The sequence below is a fragment of the Lacerta agilis genome, chromosome 6 (genome assembly GCF_009819535.1).
Source record: "Lacerta agilis isolate rLacAgi1 chromosome 6, rLacAgi1.pri, whole genome shotgun sequence".
Taxonomy (NCBI): domain Eukaryota; kingdom Metazoa; phylum Chordata; class Lepidosauria; order Squamata; family Lacertidae; genus Lacerta; species Lacerta agilis.
The window spans coordinates 61,499,274-61,522,474 of record NC_046317.1 but is presented as its reverse complement, the minus strand read 5'-3'; the positions used below and the strand labels follow the sequence as shown (position 1 = coordinate 61,522,474).

Genomic DNA, 23,201 nt, shown 5'->3' with positions numbered 1-23,201 from the left:
AAATTCATCTTGCCTGTACTAGGGGTTGAACTTTTAGTGTGACAGACCTTGCTCTTTGGAACTCCTTGCCAATAAATGTCATTCCTGCTCATTTTTAGGTGTCTTTTTAAAACCCGTATTACTCAGTCAGGGCTTTGAAACCCAAAATCCTTTGCCAACTACCTTTCACTGGTATCTACTACAAGTAGGTAAAGAAATGGAAGATGACATATGTTTGTAGTTGAATTCTCTACACAAAGGTGAGAGAAGTCCCTTCACTAATGAGTTTACAACCTAATCTCAGTAAAATTGTATAATAGGGTTTTATCTTCTCACTAGTATGTCTGATGAGTTATTTTCTTCCAAATTATTTAGATCAATAAAAAAATGAAACAAGCTATTAAGCATGATTCTACTGGATTAAAATGGGACTCTGCTCCTCTCTTATATAACAGGATTTATAAATTCCTCTAAAGTACATGCATTAGGAGGAAATTACTTTGTGCAAACCTAAAACTTTAGGGTTAGGCTACTTCCCAATAGTGCTCCAGTTTTAGAGGAAATCAACTGGATGTTAATCCTCTTGGCTTTAATAACTTGCACCACTGATATCTGATTCAGTTTTTCGGTTATTATTTTTCTGGGAGAGAGTTCACTGTAACTCTTATATTCACAAAAACAGAAGATTCTATGTTCTAATACCGGTATATGCAATCTCAAAGCTAGGTGCAAACATTTAACTGAAAAATCCCTCCTTGTTAATATTATTACAGATAGAGTGTGTGTGTTTAACATGCAAAATATTATTTCAGTGACTGATCATCTATATATAAAAAATGTTCAAGATGGGAGCGCGGACGCGAAGGCCTTGCTCTGTAACCGCTTGACCGGTTGTCTTCAAATTTGGACACAACATTCCTTGGCCATATGGGAAGGTTCCTGGGTACCTAGATTGCAAAAATATCACACCTTTCCCAGGTAAATCCGTGAATTTGTGCAAAAAACAGCGCCCTCCAGTGGGCATCAAAGGAACACATACTTTACAATAACAGACTTCAGAAGAGGGTGGGAGGGGGAGCAGAACTTGAGGTGACCTCAGCCAATAGGCTGTTGGCGGGGGAGGGGCGAATCAACCTTTAGCTACCACCGCCATAAGGTGACAACTCCTTGCCTCAGGCTCGGCCAATTCCCATTTTAAAACAGTGAGCAACAGACATGAGAGTGCAGAGGTGACGGAACAAATCACAGCACAGGAGTTCAACAGAACAACCTGTGGAGAGCTAGGCGAAATTGGGGGGGGGGAGACCGGAGATAGGAGATCAACACAGTTTCGGAGTGACCACGGAGAGTGCGGGGGAGGGGAACAAATCACCAGAGCCTCTGGATCATCAAATCCTGCCTGAAATGTAGAGGTGGAGTACTTCTAGAGCAAATTCTGTACTTAGCTTGAGGGAATTGGAGTTATGGAAGTTCTTGTCACAAGGAAAATGCTGTGGCAAATATATTTAGCACTTTCCATAGATGGATTAGATATCAGTAGAATTACTTTTCAGTTGTCGCAAGGGAGTTCTGTACATAGAAAGTATGAGAACTCCTGCTCTACTAATTACACTGGGTAAAAGTAGGCCTCTCTATGTAAATGAAGAACCAATTTGATAATTTCTTAGATATTAATATTTACATTCAGCCATAGCGAATACAAACAGATAAGAAAGGGGGAGAAATAATAAAGAAATTGCCTAAGAGAGCCCTATAAGGATGGGAGAGAGACTTTCGTGAAGGCAGAACAGTCTGGGATGGCACAGTGCACCATGGGATTGCATTTTGAAGTAATAATGGATTTTCAAGTGAAAACATGTTTCTGGATTGCATTAAATCTTTAATTAGAGTCTGCGGTGGTCAAGATAACAATTCTGGTTGATTTAAGGGTTGATATGAGATCACCTTGCCGACAAAGGTCCGTTTAGTTAAAGCTATGGTTTTCCCAGTAGTAATGTATGGAAGTGAGAGCTGGACCATAAAGAAGACTGATCGCCGAAGAATTGATGCTTTTGAATTATGGTGTTGGAGGAGACTCTTGAGAGTCCCGTGGACTGCAAAAAGATCAAAATTATCCATCCTTAAAGAAATCAGCCCTGAGTGCTCACTGGAAGGACAGATCCTGAAGCTGAGGCTCCAGTACTTTGGCCACCTCATGAGAAGAGAAGACTCCCTGGAAAAGTCCCTGATGTTGGGGAAGATGGAGGGCACAAGGAGAAGGGGGCGACCAAGGACGAGATGGTTGGACAGTGTTCTCGAAGCGATTGGCGTGAGTTTGGCCAAACTGCGGGAGGCAGTGAAAGATAGGCGTGCCTGGCATGATCTGGTCCATGTGGTCACGAAGAGTCGGACACGACTGAACGACTGAACAACAACAAATGAGATCATCAGACATAAAATTTATTTTGGAATTTAAAAAAATCACTTTCAGAAGAAAAAGTGAAATCACTTTCTAATGGGTGGAGAAATCACCAAGTGTTCATTAATTGAAATTTAATAGATATTATTAACAGTGCAGAATCAGATTTTTAAATATTTTTATCCTTACTAGTTGTATCTAATTCATTGTTAATTATGATATTAATTATCATAGACTTAATTCACCTTATTTGAATAGAGTGAACTGGTTAAATAATTCAAAGATAGTTGGGATGAGCTGGGAGTATTAACAGATCCAAATGTCTATTTTTCACTGTTAATGGTAAAACATGTCTCTCCCATCTTGGTCTCTACAGCCACAGCAGGCACTGTAACTTTCCAACAGTTTTACCCCACCTCCAAAGGTACACTACTCCATTGTCTCCCAAGACAGACATGCCAACTGTAAATGATCCAGCTCCCTCCCCGCTCCCTCAGATTTGATGATCCTGAGAGGAGTACCAGGGTGGATCTACACACAAGGGGGGAAATGATATAAATAAGTCAGAAATTAGATCATTAAAACAAAATAAAATAAACACTATGGGAAATCACATATAAAACTTTCCTGCTCTCTAGCACCATCTGATGTTGCATGTTATAGCACATTCAAATCGTTTCTTTACTAATGTAACTGAGTCCCTAGTCTCCTACTTTAGGCGGCAGACTACCTTTTTCTTTTTTAAAAATTTGTTTTTTATTGCAGGATTTTCATAGACAACAAAGGTACATACAACGTCTCTGTTCTCAGTTCACAGAGTCCTTTCTATAGGTCAGTTACATTCAGTGTGAGACACTGCTGTCATAGACATTGTGAGGTTGTTGGGGAGAAGACCTTTCAGGTCTGAGAACACATTTTCTATCAACCTACAGCTGCTCCTGCCAACCCATCAGTTCGAAAGCACATCAAAGTGCAAGTAGATAAATAGGAACTGCTACGGCAGGAAGGTAAACGGCGTTTCCATGTGCTGCTCTGGTTCACCAGAAGCAGTTTAGTCATGCTGGCCACATGACCCGGAAGCTGTATGCCAGCTCCCTCGGCCAGTAAAGCGAGATGAGCACCACAACCCCAGAGTCGTCCGCGACTGGACCTAACGGTCAGGGGTCTCTTTACCTTTATCTTTACAGCTGCTTCATGCAAAATTACAAAAATTCATTAACCACAGAGACTTCATTTCTCAACTCTATCAAGTGATTAATTGTGATGAAGCTTAAGCAGGTTTTACAGTTCATCCACAACGAATTCTGTAGGAAACAGGGCAAGTGGCCTAAAGGAACACTTGTAAAGGTGTGGCTGATGATTTCATCTTTGATAGTTGGGAGCTATCATGAATTCCCAAGGATTCCAGATCTTGGGGAAGAGGATTAAGCACCATGCAGGTAAAGGGTAGATTCCCCCTGCAACCTGTTCTTTGATAGGGCTCTGAGCTCAGACTAGCAGTTAAAAGTATTTTTAAATGCTAAGAGTTTTTGTAAAATCATTCAGTTCTTCAATTGAAATGCACAGGATTGCATTACATTACAGCTGACAGGTATATTCTGGGCTGGATGTGTGCTTTTTAGTTTTGTTCTTTTATTATTATTACTGTATTATTGTTGAAGCAGCAATTTAAAACTATGTAAGTTGGCTTGAGCCAGTTGTTTGTCAGCAGCCTTGTATTTAGGCAGTAGCTTGGTAGGTACAGCGGTGGCCAACTCCCAAAAGACTGTGATCTACTCACAGAGTTAAAAACTCGCAGTGATCTACCCCCTTTTTGCGGGTTCAGGTCAAAATTGTTCAGCTTTTTTTAGGAAGGAGGAATGCCCGGGGGGGGGGGGTCCAGATCAAAGTTGTAGGGTTTTTTTTAGGGGAGAGGAAAGCCCCGTTTCTTTGGTGTGCAGGGCAAAAATGTTGAGATTTTTTTAGGGGAGCCAAAGTTGTTGAGCTTCTTTGGGGGGAACCAGTGATCTACCACAGACGTCCAGTGATCTACCGGTAGATCACGATCTACCTGTTGGACGTGCCTGCCTGGTATATGCAATGAGGAATTCTAGCAATGAGTGAACAGGCTGGTGAAGGAAGCACAGGTTGCTCTATTCCTTTTCTCCTAGCATAATTGATTTCTGGGCTGGCAGAGGAAGGAAATAATCTTTCTCCACAATCCACCCAGACCTATTAGGATTGGTTCAGTCCTCCACTAGTCCACTTGGTAGTTGGCTGTTTTCTACTAGCTTCCTAAGAGCCTACTAGCACTTGTGCCCATACAGAAGAGGGGGCTTTTCCTCCTGTGGCCAGCATGGGAAAAGTGACTAGTAAAAGAAAAGTTTTCCAGGCTAATCACTTCTATGGCTGGATGTGTGCCTTTTTTGTATCTCAATTATGGTTTTAGGTGTGATGCAAATGCATGCTGACTTAGAATCTAGTGGTCCTATATATATCTGAAATAGCCCCGATACATCCTCAATAAGATGGGAAACATGGAAACTTGCTTTATTGTCTGCATTATGTAATCTATGTAAGGTTTAAGAAAATGCTACTTAAAATTATTCCACAGGGCTTCTAAAATATACAGGGATGTCTGGTATGTTAGGAGAGGAGTAGCACCTCTGATGGGGGACACGACATGCTCCTTCTGGGGTAGTTTCTCCACCTTTGCTCCTCACCCTACACTCAACTCTCATCTGTGGCTCCTAGAAACTGTCAGCATACGACAGCAGCCACAGCCTGGGAAATGACTTTGACTGGTTGGCTAAATCAGGTGAGGGTAGTCAATGGGTCTCAAACACTCAGTGAGTTATTAAAGGAAGAAGGAAGAGCCTGCTGGATCAGGTTTGTGGCCCATCTAATCCAGAACATAGTCATCATGGTTAGAAGCCACTGATCCCCCATGAATTTGTCTAATCCTCTTTTAAAGCCATCTGGTGGCCATCAGTACTTCTTGTGAGAGCAAATTCCATAGTTTACTATAGACTGTATGAAACAGTACTTTCTTTTGTCTGTCCTGGATTTTCCAATATCCAGCTTCATTAGAGTGGATTGTTAATTTTTGAGTGTGTTAGACAGATCACCTTAAACAAGAACAAGAAGAAAATTTAGATATGTGCACTCTGAAAATCAAAAGCTTCCAGAATGCCATATCCAGAACAATTAGCTTGTAACAACTAAAATATCCCAGCCTAGTGGTTTACCAGAAAACTATTAAAAACCAGTTGGAGTAGTTTGGTCTGTTGGGACACACATTAAAGGCTTGCATTTACAAGTTTGCTGCACCACAATTTAGTTTCACATCAATGCAGTCATCTGAAAATATTGTCAAGTATAGCAAAGTCATTTGAAAAGCAGCCAAGTCTTTGGATATATGGCAGAACACTAACACAAGCCAACCACTGAAAGCTATTGAAAGCAGTGCCCTGTAATCTATTTTCCCCCACACTTGTCTCAAAGTGGGGCCAATAAAATGAATGCAAAATTGCTTCTTTTTGAAAGTCCAAGAAACTCTGAGGATCCTTTTAATGTCTACTCAGGAGTAATGCTCACCAATTTCAATGGTACTTATTCCTAGGTAAGAGTTAAGAGTTCTATTTGTTTGTGTTATGCTTCAAAATGATATGGCTCTAAAAACTACAACACAAAAGCATGGAATACCAGGAGATCCTCTGAGGCCAGCACAACCCAAACTAAGCTGCCTGGAATCTCCTAGAGAGCAAGATGATTACCTTTACAGGGTGTTTTTGTGCTTACAACCACAACACAACCGGAACCAACATTAAATACTAAGGGCTATTTATCAGTAAATTTAGGTTATTTATAAACTGCCTTTTAGGTCCAAACCCTCCCAAGGAATCCTCCAAAACATTAACAGTATAGAAGACAAATTTAAAGCCAGAAATATAATATATACTATCAACAATAGCTAAAACAAAAAATCACAAAAATAGTTAGAAGCAAAACAGCATTAAAAATATAGCAGCCCAATTGAAATCCTTCGTCAGAAGCAGCAGAAAAAAGAAGTTTTTAGGGCAAGTTTAAGGGCCTGCAACAGAATTTGATACAGACTAATTCCACCTATGGAAAAGCTATTTTAATACATGAGAGGGTTTATCCAGTAGATAGATCCCACAGCCAGAGTGGGAAGGAGACTTTTGCTGATTCCCCCCTAACCCTGCAGCCCCCAGTGCCACCTCCAAACTGTTATAGCTACGACTGGAAAAAGATGCAGACATGTACACAACTTCTTACAGTCCCATGCAATCTTCAGCATATTTGCTTCTTTATTTATATTCATTCATATAATTTTAATGTGTCAATTAAGAGCATATTCAAACTTGGCATGTATTATCTTCGCTGCAGCTTATCAACTTTCAACAGAACCTTTGTTTGAGAACATAACATTTGTTGCATTTTAATATGCTTTACACAGCTTTCAAAAAGCAAATCACTTGTTTGAACATCCTTTTCTCCATCTTACTCAAATTTCAAAAAGAAATATATGAAATAACCCCGATTCATTCTCAATAAGATTGGAAACTTGGAAACCTGCTTTATTGTCTGCATTATATAATCTATAAGGTTTAAGAAAATGCTACTTAAAGTTATTCCACAGGGCTTCTAAAATATATAGGGATGTCTGGTATGTTAGGAGAGGGGTAGCACCTCTGATGGGGGGCACATCATGCTCCTTCTGGGGTAGTTTGTCCACCTTTGGTCTCCACCCTGCACTCAGCTCTCATCTGTGGCTCCTAGAAACTGTCAGCATACGACAGCGGCCACAGCCTGGGAAATGCTTTGGCTGGTCAGCTAAATCAGGTGAGGGTAGTCAATGGGTCTCAAACACTCAGTGAGTTAGGGACTCCCCCTGCATACAAAGACAGGCTCCAGCAGATTAGGTGGACAAGACCAATAGTGGGTGGGTCCAATGGCTAAGAAGGTGTTTACTACACGTGCTATAGAGAGAAATGAGGGGCAGAATGGGCTCATCATGGGAATGTAGCCCATTTAGGAGAAGGAAAACTGATCCTAAACCTCCACTGCCTTGCAGCTATACACATTCATTAGAAAGGCTTCGGGAGTAAACGCTGAGGGAAAATCCATACCCACTGCCTTGTGGGACATGTTTGGGAGAAGAAAATGCTAAGGAGTAAACCCTACACAAATCCAGACTGGAGTCCCTAAGGTGGTTGGATGGCATTATGGAATGCCTCCTTCCATCAACTACTCTACGTGGGGCTACCTTTGAAGGTGACCTGAAAACTGCAATTAATCCAGAATGCGGCAGCTAGACTGGTGACTGGGAGTGGCCACCGGGACCACATAACACCAGTCCTGAGAGATCTGCATTGGCTCCCACTATGTTTCTGAGCACAATTCAAAGTGTTGGTGCTGACCTTTAAAGCCCTAAACGGCCTTGGTCCTGTATTCCTGAAGGAGCGTCTCCACCCCCATCATTCAGCCCGGACACTGAGATCCAGCGCCGAGGGCCTTCTGGCGGTTCCCTCATTGCGAGAAGTGAGGTTACAGGGAACCAGACAGAGGGCCTTCTCGGTAGTGGCGCCCACCCTGTGGAACACCCTCCCATCAGATATCAAGGAAATAAGCCGCTATCCTATTTTTAAAAGACATCTGAAGTCAGCCCTGTTTAGGGAAGTTTTTAATATTTAATGCTGTATTGTTTTTAACACTCAATTGGGAGCCACCCAGAGTGGCTGGGGAAACTCAGCCAGGTGGATGGGGTATAAATAAATTATTATTATTATTATTATTATTATTATTATTATTATTATTATTATTCAGCCAAGCTAGTGCCAAATGTATTGCTCTGCTTTCCTTTGAACCACCTTCAGTGAGGTCAAGAGGGGAGTCTTGTCTTCTGGGCAGCCCAGGACCTCCATACACATTGCCCAAGCTTGCCCACAAGGAAGGGGACTTCAGTACTGCTAATGCAGCAAAAACAACATAGTAAGCAATAGTTATGAGTTATTGGTCTCTGCAGTCACAGCAGGTGCAGTGATTCTCCAGCAGTTTGACTTCACCCCCAGAGGCACACTTGATTGTCTCTCGAGACAGACGGATGCCAACAACAGAATCCTAGAGAGAAAAGGAAAGAAGCCTGACAACAGCACACAAACGTACCAATATATCAAACAATATTTAAGCAGCTTAGTAGAAAGTAAAAGAATCCCATGTTTCGAAAGCAATTTCTCTAGTTCAACTACTAGACAACAATGGTAACAAAATCCCCTTTCATTTAACACACACACACACACAAAATGTGATAGAGATTATACATACATATAGATGATGACTTTAAGAGTCTCATACTGCAGCTTTCTGCTACTCTGAATGGATGGCCTAAATAAATTCTCTTTAAGTTGGCTTTGGAAGCCTTCTTAACAAGAAGAAAGTTTTATGGGGGGGGGGGCTTGTTTAATTTCACTGCACACAGGAGGTGTGGTGACAATAAAGGTTTGTTTGTTTGTTTGTTTGTTTACACTTCTCTGTGAACCTTTGTTCTGTGAACCCAGTCAAAACAGTTGTAATCAATCCTCTGCCCATAGGAGGAAGACTGTCATGCCCGGGGCTGAGTGTATTCTTTGCTAAATACAGTAACAATATATAAATTGTGTGCCCGAGTAACCCACTGCCATACTATCCATTCATATCTGCAGATGACCTTGTTTTGAGTCCCTTGATTATTACGACTAATGGTAAGTCAGAGCAGGGCAGTTTTCACTTATAACTTTGATTAAAATCATCCCATCCCTAATTTTTTTATAGAATATTATTAGTATATTCTATACACACTAATTGTGTAATTAGTATATTTAAAACATCTTAAATACGGCCATTTACAATATTCTTTGATATTTTGCTTTGTAGATGGTAAACAGAAGTAATATAAGAACAAATAGTCTTAGAATCTGTTCTGCTCCCTCACCATCCCATCTAAAAATTATTTGTCAAAATGCCAGGGCTTTTCTGCAGTTATTTACCTTGGCAGAATGAAAGACATTATAACTTTTATCTGAAAAGTCTTTTGATATGCAAGAATGTTAATTAGCACTCCAAACACAATGTGGTCTGCTTAATAAGCCTACATGGCAATGCTTCTTCTAATGCCTTGCTTTTGACTCAGATAAATTATAGTTCACCTACTTTTTGAAAAGAGTGCATTCCAAAGTTCCTAGACCACTACAGTAAATATCTTGCTGCTTAAAAATGACAATCAGGCATTTATAAGAATAAAACAAGGCTACTGTATTTTAGAAGGGAGAGTTTATATGGGTGACAGCCCTTGGAGTGGGTTTCAAAAACAAACTAGATGGAGGTTTGTTTGTTTTTTTAAAAAAAATGGTGAAGTGTGGTAATAGATTTTACCACTTTCTGTAATCAAACAGCTGTGTTCTGTACCTGTTGAAATTTCCAAACTATATCCAAAGGGGAGCTCAATATCACACTCTACTGAAATACTACAATCTTCCAAACATTTAAAATTCAATGGTACTTGCTTAAAGACAATGGTGAAGGATTTCTACAAGCTTCCTAGTCAAATTATATGTTCAGTGAATTCAATCTTAACAAAGTCATTTATGAAATTTCATATGGATAGATACATACACCTCTTTTTATGAAAACACTAGGATACTTGGCTCACATTCCTGAAAAGCAGCAGCAAGAACTTCAAATTTGGGGTTGCCAAACATTAAGAGGCTGGAATATCAATAGCTACATTAAAGATACCCAAGCATCTGCATAAGATTTTACATTATATTTATGATCTATTCTCAAATTCCAAATTGAGGTTTGCAGACCATATCTGACACACTAAGGCTTTTTGTCTGCATCACCAATGTGATGGTTTATTTGCACATCAGTAAAAGGAGTGGAAATTATAGTGGGGATTCAAGATTGGGACTTCTCAATAGTGCCACCCTAGCTATGGAATTTCCTTTTCCTAGGGGCATTGATAGCTACATCCTTGTTAAACTTCTGTCAACACCTTAAAAACTTTTTTATTCACTCAAGCATAGGGTAGATTTGTTTGGTCTGCTTTCATTTATGGGATTATTTTGTGTCCTATTTACAGTATATTTGTTGATATTTAATAGTGCCTTATCTGTTTTACATACTGTATTTTTAACTTTGTTGTCTGGCTGTTGCTGTAAACCACTTTGTGATCTTTCTGGTGTGTAGTATGTAAATACTTAAAATTAAAATAAAGATGGATTATCATTATGTTACAAAATGTTTGCAAAAGCATTGCATTGAAGTATTCTACTAAGAAATGCTTACATATGCTAAGTGGGCTGAAGAGAAGTGAAAAACAAACTTTTAAAACGGCATTACCTTATTTGTTTCAGTACTCCAGACTAAATAGTCAGTGCAAAGTCAAACTCAAAACTGAAGGAGAGGAGTTTGACAAACACGATGAGTTCAGCTGTCTCATCTCTTACTAGAATGCAGTCCAGACAATCTCAAGAAGCCTGTTCCACTACATAGATGATGGATTGCTATTTTTCAGTCTAAACTTTTCCCCAGCTCCTGCCTCTTTTGCATGGGGAGGAGCTAGGAATACCTGTAAACCCTAGGCTTAGAAATCAGCCTATTGTCTGCACAGTGGAGCAGACTGATTGGGAAGAAGTTTTCTAGGCTCCACTCCCAAAAGAGAAAGGGCAGCTGACATCATCACACATCTCACCATCAGCCTGAGTTTTAACAAGTATTAAAACTTGTTTATCTGAAGAAGTGTGCATGCACACGAAAGCTCATACCAAGAACAAACTTAGTTGGTCTCTAAGGTGCTAGTGGAAGAAAAATTTTTTTTTAAAATTTTGTTTTGACTATGGCAGACCAACACGGCTACCTACCAGTAACTTATCCCAGATGAGTTATTCAACATGCTCCTTTGCCTATGGGTTCTACGTCTATTTAAAGATTTCTGCACCATCCAGTCTCGTGGCAATTTAACCATGGTGCTGGCCAACTGTTGCAATTTGAACAAGAAATCCTTCCTTCCTTGTCCTGTCTTCAAAAACACTAGAAACCAAAGACTTGTTTGATGACTGTGTTTATGCTGCTAGGGATTAGAACCAAATCTGAGAAGCACAGCAGCTTGAGGCTGCAGGTGTCTGCTCAGCTGCTGCTCCCCTGAGCCATAAGAGGCCTGTGCAGGGGAACTAATGAATGCTTCCAGACAGCATGCTTGTGAATTGTGACTGGGAGAGGTAGTAGGCTGGTTTCTATGACATCATGCTAATATTCCCTGCTGCTACCACATCTTGATTGGTGTCCTCTCTGCACAGCTAGTGTAGAAGAGCAGCAGGAGTGATGCAATTAATGGGTAGCTAGGGAGGCTGTAGAAGCAGCTGCTGCCACTAGACTTACTTTCTACAACAGGCATGAGAAACATTTTCTGGTCAAAAGATCAGATCCTTATCTCCCCACCCCTGGAGGGCAAAGATTGATCTGTCTGAATGCCCTTTGCAAAGAACTCTGCCTTCCTGCCCACTGGCCAACGTCACTCATGACTATTATATTCATTTTGAGGTTATATTATTATTATTATTATTATTATTATTAATAATAATAATAATAATAATAATACACTGCCCATCTGGCTGGGTTTCCCCAGCCACTCTGGGGGGCTTCCAAAAGAATCTTAAAATACAATAATCTATTAAACATTAAAAGCTTCCATAAACAGATGTCTCCTAAAAGTCTGGTAGTTGGTTTTCTCTTTGACATCTGGTGGGAGGGTGATCCAAAAGGCGGGTGCCACTACCGAGAAGGCCCTCTGCCTGGTTCCCTGTAACTTGGCTTCTCGCATCGAGGGAACTGCCAGAAGCCCCTTAGCACTGGACCTCCCCTTCACCTACTAGGCAATATTATGCAACTCAGCTTCACCTGATTCTTTTAACTTTCTGTACACTATCCAAACATAACCCAATATCTGTAGCACCTAGGAGAGCCAATAACAGGTGCAATCTACAACCTTGCCTCTTGGCTGCATCCTACTTCCCCACCCCCTAACTTGCTGCTTTCTTCAACATCTTGACTGATTAAGAGCTCTGGAAAACTCAAAACCTGCCACATTTCTGTGACACTTTGGTTGGCTGCAATAAAGGTGCGGTCCAAATGTGGATTTTCAAGTTTATTCTGCTTTTGATGTTGCTGCTGTAGGACAGTGTCCAACTAATTATGCCCGTATAAGCTCTTGCATAGCAGTGAGAAGCTTAACTTGACAACAGGAAAATTCTGCCTAAATAGTCAAACTTTCTAAGGACATTTCTGAAAACTGTTGTATACAGAACTTCACTACACATTTCCTTGAACCAAAAACAGTGCAAACTGCCATACTAAGTGATTCTAGCAACTCCACATTTTCACCTGACAGTGTTAATTGATAAAATGTCATATCTACAGTCCGTCTGTTATTATAAGAGCTAATTTGAAAGTGCCATTCACTACAAGAACAAAACAGACAAAGTGTTCACACTGCATTTTAACATTACATAATTAAAAATTTAACAAGATTTTACAATCATTAAGCTTATTTGAAAATTGGCACATTCAAAGTGAATTAATTGTAGAGTTCTTTAACTCGAGATAATCTAAAATAATGTGCTGTTTTCCTGTGCCAACTACCAGAGAATAAAACGGACCAAATGCATCATAGTAATCTTTTATGTGAGGGGTGGGGAACCTCTGGCCCGCCAAGCCACTTGGCACAAACCACACTTGCCTTTCCCACACCCAACACCAGATACAGGAAACCTGAAGCCACAGCTGAAATGTAGAAGAATCAAGCTGCAACCCACAAAGCAAAGGGGTTTCTATGGGTCATCCTATGTCATCAAGGGATTAACAAGTGGGCAGTTTCACCCACTTGTCAAACTGATCTACAACAGGCATAGGCAACCTCGGCCCTCCAGATGTTTTGGGACTACAACTCCCATTATCCCTAGCTAATGGGACCAGTGGTAAGGGATGATGGGAACTGTAGTCCCAAACATCTGGAGGGCCGAAGTTGCCTATGCCTGGTCTACAAGGTGAGGGAATTCTGGATCTGGCCAGATCCTATTTCCCACAGCTGATTCATGCTAACAGCAAATTCATTCTAAGGATGGGTACTTATGTGGCTAAAACAGGCATTTCCATGTATAACAGACAAATATCCACAGACCTGGAGGAACTCCCAACATTCAGCACTTGATTGATATTTATATAGCACCTGTAAAAAGGTACCAGTAACTTAAAAAGGTTAAACTGCCAGGCTCTTTCTACAAAAGGTGTTTACTGTGAGAACGGTGCTCCTCACACATTTATTTTTATTTTTTATTTTGCAGCATGCACATGATGACACTGGCATCAAAATGCTAGCCTATATTTTCCTCCATTTACTTGAAATTTACCCTTTCTTGGGAAAATCCAGTCTTTTTAAATTAAACAATAAAAAGTTGCCAACACTCGATTTCTAATACCTACCGTATTTTTCGCTCCATAAGATGCACCTAGATTTTAGAGGAGGAAAGGGGGAAAGCCCTGTTTTTTTTGAGGATCAGCTCAAAGTGGTGCAACTTCTTTTTCAAAGAGGAAAAGTCCTGTTTTTATGGGGTTCAACTCACAGTTCTGCAGCTTCTAGTCCTACAGCCATTTCTACAGTTTCCAGACAGATAATCTAATCAGCCAGTCATATGTCACTGGGGAAACAAAAAGCCTCCCTCTGCATTCAACAATGGAGACCTGGGCAAGGGGGCGGGGCTGGAAAGGGAGCCTTATCTCTCTCCCCGATCACTTGCTGAACAGCTGTTCAGCGGCTTCCTTTCAACACCCCCTTCTCTCTTTGTAAAAAAAGAAGAGCAAGATCTGCTTTTGGTCCCTACGCAATTCGGCTCCAGGGACCATGCATTCAGCTCCATAAGACACACAGACATTTCCCCTTACTTTTTAGGAGGAAAAAAGTGTGTCTTATGGAGCGAAAAATACTGTAATTGACTTGTTTGCAAATTACAGTAAGTCCCTGCCTAGAAGTACCCCTAGTGTCAAAATGGTCAGAATAGTTAGAGAAAACTGATACAGTTACTTAATTTAAAATTCAAGATTATGGGCAATATGGTCTACTTTAACAGGGGACAAGCACACTGCAGTTCACCTTCAAACTGTAATCACCTACAATAAAAAGACTGCAGATATAAAATGAGTTGGTAAGAGTGCCTAAGTTATAGAATGGAGTGTACCATTTCAGATGTGAGAGTAATTAGAGTGTTCCGCCACATAAAACAGTCTTGTGCAAGCAACAACAGCAAAAACAGCTGGCTGGGTTAGAACCTGTTTCCCAGAAGCCCTAATATTTTATGCAGAGGAGTATTCAGAAATGCTGCCTAAACTGGTGCATTCTATTTATGCTACCTGAGGATTCTACCTCCACATTCTGCTGTGTGTATAGACCACCCCACCCTCATTGGTTAGTTTTTAAAGAATAACAGATGTCACTGCTGCCCATATTGAGGGTTACACAGCATGTTACATGCAAATGCATAATGGTAGCCTAACAGCCCTTATAATGGGGAAGGGTCATTTCAGGATAATGTTAGAGGAAGGGGGTGCCTTTCCTACTCCAAATCACATCCTCTCTGCAGTATGGCCTTAATATGCAGTACCTGATGATCTACAACGTCACACTGCCGCTTAGGAGAGAGCAATGATTTTTCTTGAGAACAGAGGGTGCTAGAAGACAAGGAATTATCACAATCTTTCACAGATGTATTACATCAGATTGTTCTTAGCAGGCAGAACATGCTTAAAGTTAAGGCCCCTTAAGACCAGCAATCTACAACATCAACTACCTCAAGTTCTCCCTCCTCACATTCAGGACTCCCCACATCCATCTTTTGATCAGAGAATGTTCAGCTCTTTGAGAATGTTTCAGACTCTACTTCTCCTTCCCTACTCTGCAGAACATAGCCCCCATGATCAACTTGCAAAGTTGTATATTTTTAATGCTGTATCTCCCCCTCAAACCCCACCACCCTACACACAAGGCAGCTAGGTAGATAGATATAGTGAAGTTAATGGCACTGTAGTAGCTAGGCCACATTGCATCATACACTATTGCAGGATAATTAATTGTTTTCCCCAGTAATACAAACTGTCTTTTAAAGACGACGGTCAGCAAACAGAGTCAAATAATCTGAATAGATTGCCTCAATTCTCCATGGTTCTGTGGAGTAGAGAATTCAGTCTGCAGATAGGTCTGCTGCATGAGAATCAAACCATGTGTAACAATAAAAGGAACACTACAAGGCATGTATGTGGGTGGAACTTGCGTCCTCAAAACTGAGAAATTGGAACTCCATGACCAATCTTTAATCAAGCCATAACAACTTCCTTCCTTTACAAATATTCATTTCAACTAAAGAAGCCTGTCATGTGTTTGGTCTTCACACAGCTCTTGCCACTGTTGAGGCTAAGTAACTCTTCACCCACATACTGACCACTCCTACTGTATAGCAATAACAGAGCAAGACATCACTGATATGAGTAGTGAAAAACACTTTACATATCATTTAAATCAAATTCTAATAAAACCTCATATTTTATATGTCCATTCAAAATACATGCTCCTAGATAAAACCATGGTAAGAGCAATCTACACCCTCACTAAATGTTTTCTAGAAGGTGACTCCTCTTTGTGTTAGTTTATAATATGTGATAGCCCAAAGTTTATTTGAGCATTTGTAACACAAGTTCCCTGTATTACTGAAAATAATAATAATAATAATAATAATAATTCATTTTGCACAAAAATGAAGTCTTGTGTTGGACACTATGCTAGGGCACCTCAAAGCAGGCAGTTTTCCAGTAGTGTGGATTTGGAGGGGCCCAAATCATATTCAGGGATACAAAACCCAAGTTCATTATTACTAAATGTGGTCTGGGACCACCACAAGCTGAAGTGTGTTACAAGGACAAGAGCAGCAAGTGTAATGATGTAATACAAAGGTCATGGAAATATATATATATATATTGTGTTAGAGGCATATATGCAGGGGATGTGGGTGGCGCTGTGGTCTAAACCACAGAGCCTAGGGCTTGCTGATCAGAAGGTCAGCGGTTCAAATCCCTGCAACAGAGTGAGCTCCCATTGCTCGGTCCCAGCTCCTGCCCATTTAGCAGTTCAAAAGCATGTCAAGTGCAAGTAAATAAGTACCACCACATGACCTGGAAGTTGTCTGCAGAAAAACGCCAGCTCCCTCGGCTTATAGAGCAAGATGAGTGCTGCAACCCCAGAGTCGTCCGCAACTGGACCTAATGGTCAGGGGTACCTTTACCTTTTTAGAGGCATATATTATTCGGTTTCTTATTCAGACTGCTCATATAGCTCTGTATCAAACAAGTAACTGGGAACTATCAGTGTCATGCAAGAAGCATGATTTGCATGAATCTTCATAATATGAATGGAAACAATTCCTTCCCCCAAATGATCTAAATAGAAAAAATGTAAAACACCTTTAATTTGTGATCAAATCTAACTACAATCTCATTTCAATAGGGCTCCTATGCAGAATCCAAAGCAACTGGATTTTAATTGAGTTTCCAGACACCTTGGGGAATCAGGAAAGCAGTTTATGCATCATTTCCATCTTTCCAAGTACCAGTAACATTCATCCACAGGACAATAATTAGTGCATATTCTCCATGCAAGGTAACAGCTAATAACAGCCTGGCTGGAATGTCACACAAGACAAATGTGGCCTAGAAACATATTCATCAACTTCACCATCTCATCAATGTGTGAAGGTTGCTCAGGGTAAAAAGAGTTCAGTGAGAGTAAAAGATTTGAACTCCACTGAGCTGAACTGCACAGGATCACAGAACAGGCCTTGGAATGTTTATTGCGTGGCAATTAGTTTTTTGCACAGGAGTCACAACATTTGCAGAACCCAGGAATACAAAGCCAAGTCAATTCCACAGCCAATACAAATACAACTCCTCTCAACTATACAAAATGTCATACAGATAGACACTACCAAACAAGTAACACAGCATTTACTATAATCCTGCCAGGTGATGTTAAAAGTGAAATTAAAAAGGGTTTTCTGCATAGCCAATAACAGATAAAACATACTGAAGCAAGCCAGTATCTGTTTCCACAGAAAAAGCTTTCTTGAGTTGCACAGAAAATGCTAAATCAGGGTGGTCCAATGCACAGCCCTCAAGGCCTTTTTTGGCATCCCTCAGCAACATTTGACGCCCCAGCTCTGAGGCACTGGGCTTTGGGAAGGAGGCATGATGACTCTTGACAAAATCCTAGAGTCCTCCTGCCTCCTTTGCAAAGCCTAGTTAGTGCTTCCCCAGCTTTAGGAAGGAGGTAGGAGGGCTTTGGGATCCTGCCAGAGCCTTGTGCCTCCTTTCCTAAAGCCCAGCATCTTGCTTAGCCAGCTTTGGGAAAGCAGCTCAAGGGCTGAAGGAGGGGAGGGGCTCGAATTTTGGCTTCACTCCCCTGCCATGTGACAAAGCAGAGTGCAGACTGTGGGTTCCACGTCAAAGTACTCTTCTGGCCCACTTGGTATGAAATGTTGGACTACCCTGGGCTAAATTGTTTGTTAGACAGTGCAACAAAACGAAAAGGTATTACATGCAAGATTCAGAAAACAGCAAAAGAGGAGTGTGGATAAAATGAGGGAACCTTTACCTTACCTAAAGCTTAGTTCCAGCAGTCCACATCCCCTGCTCTCCTTCTCTGAAACATGTGAATCTGCTGTCCTACCCTAGCTTGGCCCTTAAGCCACCTGAATACATTTCTATACAAGTGGGTCCATTTTCTAATGCATGTTGTATATTAAGCAGGTCAGTTCATTTAGATCTCTGCTTCTCACCACCTCAAGGTTATATTGTAACCTAATCTGAGTCTTTGTCTCACTTTACCCTCTGACAACCCTGTGAAGCCCATTATTTATCAAAATGTGTTCTTATGTGCTAAAAAGCTGATTGACTGATGTCAGAGTAGCAATTTGAACTTGAGTTTCCCACACCCAACAATTATATTCTTAACACTGCTTCATATTTTCTGAAGTTTCACTCATTTCCACAATAAAAAGGAAAGGAGTTAGAAAACAGCCTGATTATTAGAAGAGTCTTGCCATTTATGTTCAAACTACAGAAGTCTTACTGTTAGGTTAAAAATGAATACTTCACTCTCTTATACTGTATTGGAAAGCAATCAGAAGTGTCAAACAGCTACAAGAAAATCCACAGAAGGCCTCTGTAGCAAAACCAAATACAAGCACAATTCTTACTTGGAAGCAATTAAGGTTAATACCTGCAGCCCAACTTTTCCATATTCAGCCATACACTTTAACAGGAACTTATATACACATTTATATGCAAATGAAAACATCTTTTTTGAAGCTGAAGTTACTCCAGTGGAAGTTACTTTGCTATTATTTCCCAAGTAAATTAATATATGTGGCAAGACAGCTATAGAAATAGACACTAGCTATAAATGAAAAGCACACAGGAGGCACATTTTACCAAAATTGAGTTGTGTCACGTAACAAAAGTTCATCATAATTGTCTACTTAATATTCATATTTGTGCTGTACTAGAACAGCTATAATTAGCTTCAAATTTACAATTGTAAATCATCAGACTCTATGATTGCAAGTAACAGTGCTTAGCAATAACTTGACATTTGAAATGCATACTGGCAAGGAAGCTAAATAATTAACACAATTATTTGATATCTCCTATATATACACAAATTAACACCACCATGGCAAGATGAGACTCCCATTAGAAAAATGAGGTTGACAGAAATGCAAGACAGTCTTATGAATCACTGCAAATACTTTGCACTAGATTCCAGGCCATACACAAATATAATTATATAATTGCATAACTAATGCTTACTCCACTTCATGTTAGCAAAGGGTATTTTTTGCATTTTGTATAAATTTCTGGTGCTGAAAGCCAGGACATTTCTACTACATGACTATAAGCTTTTACTTTCAAATTTCAATTTCTTTCATGAAGCAAGCACTCTAGGAAAAAAGCTTAGACAGATCGCTTGGGGGAGTATTAGTAATTTTATCAGTCTCCCAAGTTTTTCTTTATGTCTTCGTCTACTGAAAATTACACTATTTCACTATCAATTTACATATTGATTATGTACTGATGTACATATGCTGTAGATCTGAAAATAATCACTACAAATCATCTTACTTCAAGGTTAGCCTCTACTACAATATTTTGCTACGTCAAACTGAAGACAAACATAAGCAGAAAGCTTTATTTCACAAGCTATTATAAAATCTATTAAGTAAAATAATCCCATTTCCTGTGTAAGTCTTAAATAAAGAACAGAAAGCTGCACATTCTTTAAGTACAATATTAAGCATTCAAAATTGCACATTAAATTCAGTATAACACGTTCAAACTTAAAACAAAATAGAGAATTATCTTGTTGCCCTGGAGACACTGTTACATTCATATGTTACATTCATACTGTACTCCACACAGACAATACAAGTACTTATTTTAGATATTGTAAACTTTTTCTAATTCTAGAAAGGAGTATGTCAACTGTAAAAAAAACCTTGAAGTGTGAACAATGGCAAAACACAAGAAGATCAGAGTAATTTATAACACTAACAGCACAGAGAAGTTTTCATACCCAAACCTATGTTTGATATGTTTTATTCCTCAGGCCAAAATATCACTGTTATGTGATGGCAAATATTCATAGGAACTGTAACAGCATGTGGGGCATAATCTGAATGCAGTCAAGTATTGCTCCCCATACAGCAGAAGGAATTTTAAGACAAATAACACAGCTGAAAATACAGAAAAACCCATGATGAAAGGCTATCCTAAAAACAAACTGCTAAACTCTGGCATCTGGATTTAAGTTTTGCTTATAAGAACTAGAGTGTTTTAAACAGGTATGACCAGACATGTCTTATTAAATGAACAGTCCTTTCAGAAAACTGACCAAAGAAAAGGAAATCACCTTTCTTGCCTCTCTCTGCTGTACATGCTTCTGCCATACAGAAATACTAATTTTATATGAAGAAATAGTGAACAAGCCCACAACTAGCCTAAATGATGGCTTTTAATAATGCTCATTCACTAATCTTCCCCAAGAGTAACATTAGCTTTCAGTAAACCTCAGTGCTCTATAAACTTTATTCTCTCACACAACAATATACAAACAACTAGCTTTGCGGAGGAATCACTGGATTATGAATGCCACAGGGAAGGCTGAAACAAAAGGTTAATCACAATTTCACTCATAGATGAAAATCAGTTCAACAATGTTAGAAATCAAATGTAAGGCTAGGAGTCTATTGTAACATGAATCTGTTCCACTGAAAAGAGCTGCAGGGTCTACATCACAGATACAACATGCGAGAACCTGTTTACTCAAGCATGAAGAACAATTACAACAGCTCCCTCCCCCAAATATACATGCAACTAAAAGCTTCCCCCTTCCATTGAGAATGAATGGCACAGAAACACAAACACACAAGAATCATGCATTATGGCAAACCCCAGCCTATGCATTGTTTAAATAGTTATGATGATTGCCAGGATAGTGCATAAAAATTCTTTATTGCTCAACACCAAGCTTACAAGTAACTATGCCAAAAGTCAAAGATTTCCTACTATTTCCTACTATTCTGCTTTAGCAATATTGTTATCTGTAAAAGAATAATTAATCCAGTGTAGTGAAAGCCAGACACCTTGAAACTACTGTACTAGGATGACTACCATATCTAACACTGTGCAAAGCAGTAGACCTTACTGGAACAAATCACATACAAACCCAGCTGAGGTTCTTTGCTACCACAAAGCTTGCCGGACCCTCTCCAGGTTAAAGCAGGTCTTGCAAATGGAAGCATTTGAATAATGACACTAATACTGGGGCGGAAGGTGGATACTGGAGTAAACAGGAAGGGCCAAGTCTGCTCAGGGAAGGGATTTAGCAGATGTGGGGGGGGGGGGGGGCTGGAGAGAGAAGATATGTCAGGGTCAGGTTTGCCTCAGTGGGAAAACAGTGGTGGAAGGCAGCTTGTACAGAAGGCAAGGAATAAATAAGACACAGGGAGGCCAAATGGGCAGGCAGAGATGAGTGCTCCAGGAAGTGCAGAAGTCGAGTGGCACAGGTAGGGCGATGTGTGCCCTGAAGGGTAGAAGATATGACAGAAAGATAGCTTCATGATAAGGCGGCAAGACGAGCGCAGGTTAGGAAAGCTAGATGCGCCAACACGAACGAGGAAAACATAAGTAAGGGGGGAGGAAAGGGAGAGAACGGATGGAGGAAAGCGTACTTTGGCAGAACAAGGCAACGGCGAGGAGGACACTGCCCAGAGTAGAGGCTGGAGGGCGACAGGGCACTGTGTTTTGGGCGGGAGAAAAGAGCAAAAGAAAGGAAATCAGGGTGGCTGCGAAATGAACAGGGTTTGTAAAGGTGAACCTCACAATGGAGGAGACCAGGAAGGGACCTAAGGCGAGGCGGGGGGGGGGCTGTTTGAAGAGGGGCAGGTGCGCCTGGGTGGAGCCGAGGGCGGCGACTCGGGAGGCCAGGCTCTCCCTCCCACCGAGAGGTTAAAAGGGTAGGGTGGTGGAAGGAGGGGGGGGGTAAGAGAAATAAAGAAACCTCCTAACCTCTCCCTCCCCCCTCCCACCTCGCGCGCAGCGGACGTTTCTCGCGACCGACTGACCTGGCCGCACGGTCTTGAGGCGCACCGGCTCCCTGAAGTGGCGGATGACGGCCAGGGTGTCTCGGTGCGTGAGGCCGCTCACCGGGGTGCCGTTCACCTCCAGAAGCACGTCCCCCGGGGCGGGGGGCTTCCCCGAGAGCAGGACGGGGCCACTCCCGCCGCCTCCGGACTCGGCCAGCGTCGGGAGGCGGCCCCCGAGGTAAGGGAACTCTCCGCGCTCGGCGCCCCCGCGCAGGAGGTCAGGGTCCGGGCCGGGGCCGCCCCCCCAGGACACGGCGCACTCCTGCACCTTGCTCAGCCAGTGGCGCTTCCTCCGCAGCGTCTTAGACATGAGGCCACACCATGGGCGCCCCTTCGCGCGCGCGCTCTGCCCGGTCCCCGGTCCCGCCGAGCTTCCCTCACGGCCGGCCGGCCAGCCCAACCGCCCGCGCGCGCACTCGCGCCTCCTTCGGCCACCACCGGCCGCGACTGCCTCCCAACTGGCGCCCTCAGCGCGGCGGCGGCAGCGACGGCGGCAGGAGCACGCCCCCTCCTCCCCTTGGACACACCTCTTTCGCTCCCTCCCTTCCCCTCCCAGCCGTTGTCTTAAGCCCCGCCCGACATTCCGGGGGGTGGGGCCAAGTGGGTTGACGTCAGGAGATAAGAACTTTCAGGGACCGGGGAGGGGGGAGGGGTTTGCGGCAAGACTTGCGTAGAACTTCGGCGGGGAAGGGAAGGCGCGAAGCAATGGAACCCTCGGCCTCGCCACCCCGACCTGAAGCGGCTTTTTCGTCGAAGTTCGCAGTACCCGGGAAGCGTGCTTGCAATTGCGGCAGACACGGCCGGAGCCCCTCGCGGTCTTCCTCTTCCCCAGTACTCCCAGAGGCGGGACAAGTCGAGGGGCGGAGGCAGAGGCTTCGGCTCCTCCGCCTCGCCACTGCCTTTCGTGCCAAGAGGTCTCTGCTCCCTCTGGGCATTTTGGATCGGGCCCATCCTGCCATCTAGAGGAAAACACCCAAGTGAACCAAGGCAGCAGTTAGAGGCAGCTGCCTTCTTGGCTTCTCCTCCAGAGCAGGTAGCCAGGC

At 41.8% G+C, this 23,201-nt stretch overlaps 1 protein-coding gene across 8 annotated transcripts in view; it reads right to left on the bottom strand.

The window, feature by feature from the left end:
* The window catches only part of MAGI3 (membrane associated guanylate kinase, WW and PDZ domain containing 3), a 124,388-nt gene extending 101,821 nt beyond the window's left edge, over positions 1 to 22,567 (bottom strand). For 3 of the 8 annotated variants that reach the window (XM_033152973.1, XM_033152974.1, XM_033152977.1), the window contains exon 1: positions 22,138 to 22,567. In XM_033152973.1, the coding sequence (XP_033008864.1) occupies positions 22,138 to 22,468 (331 nt within the window). In that variant the 5' untranslated portion in view covers positions 22,469 to 22,567. The remainder of the gene's footprint in view (positions 1 to 22,137) is intronic. The other 5 variants (XM_033152975.1, XM_033152976.1, XM_033152980.1 and 2 more) reach the window with 2 other exon arrangements.
* Positions 22,568 to 23,201: the final 634 nt, after the last annotated feature.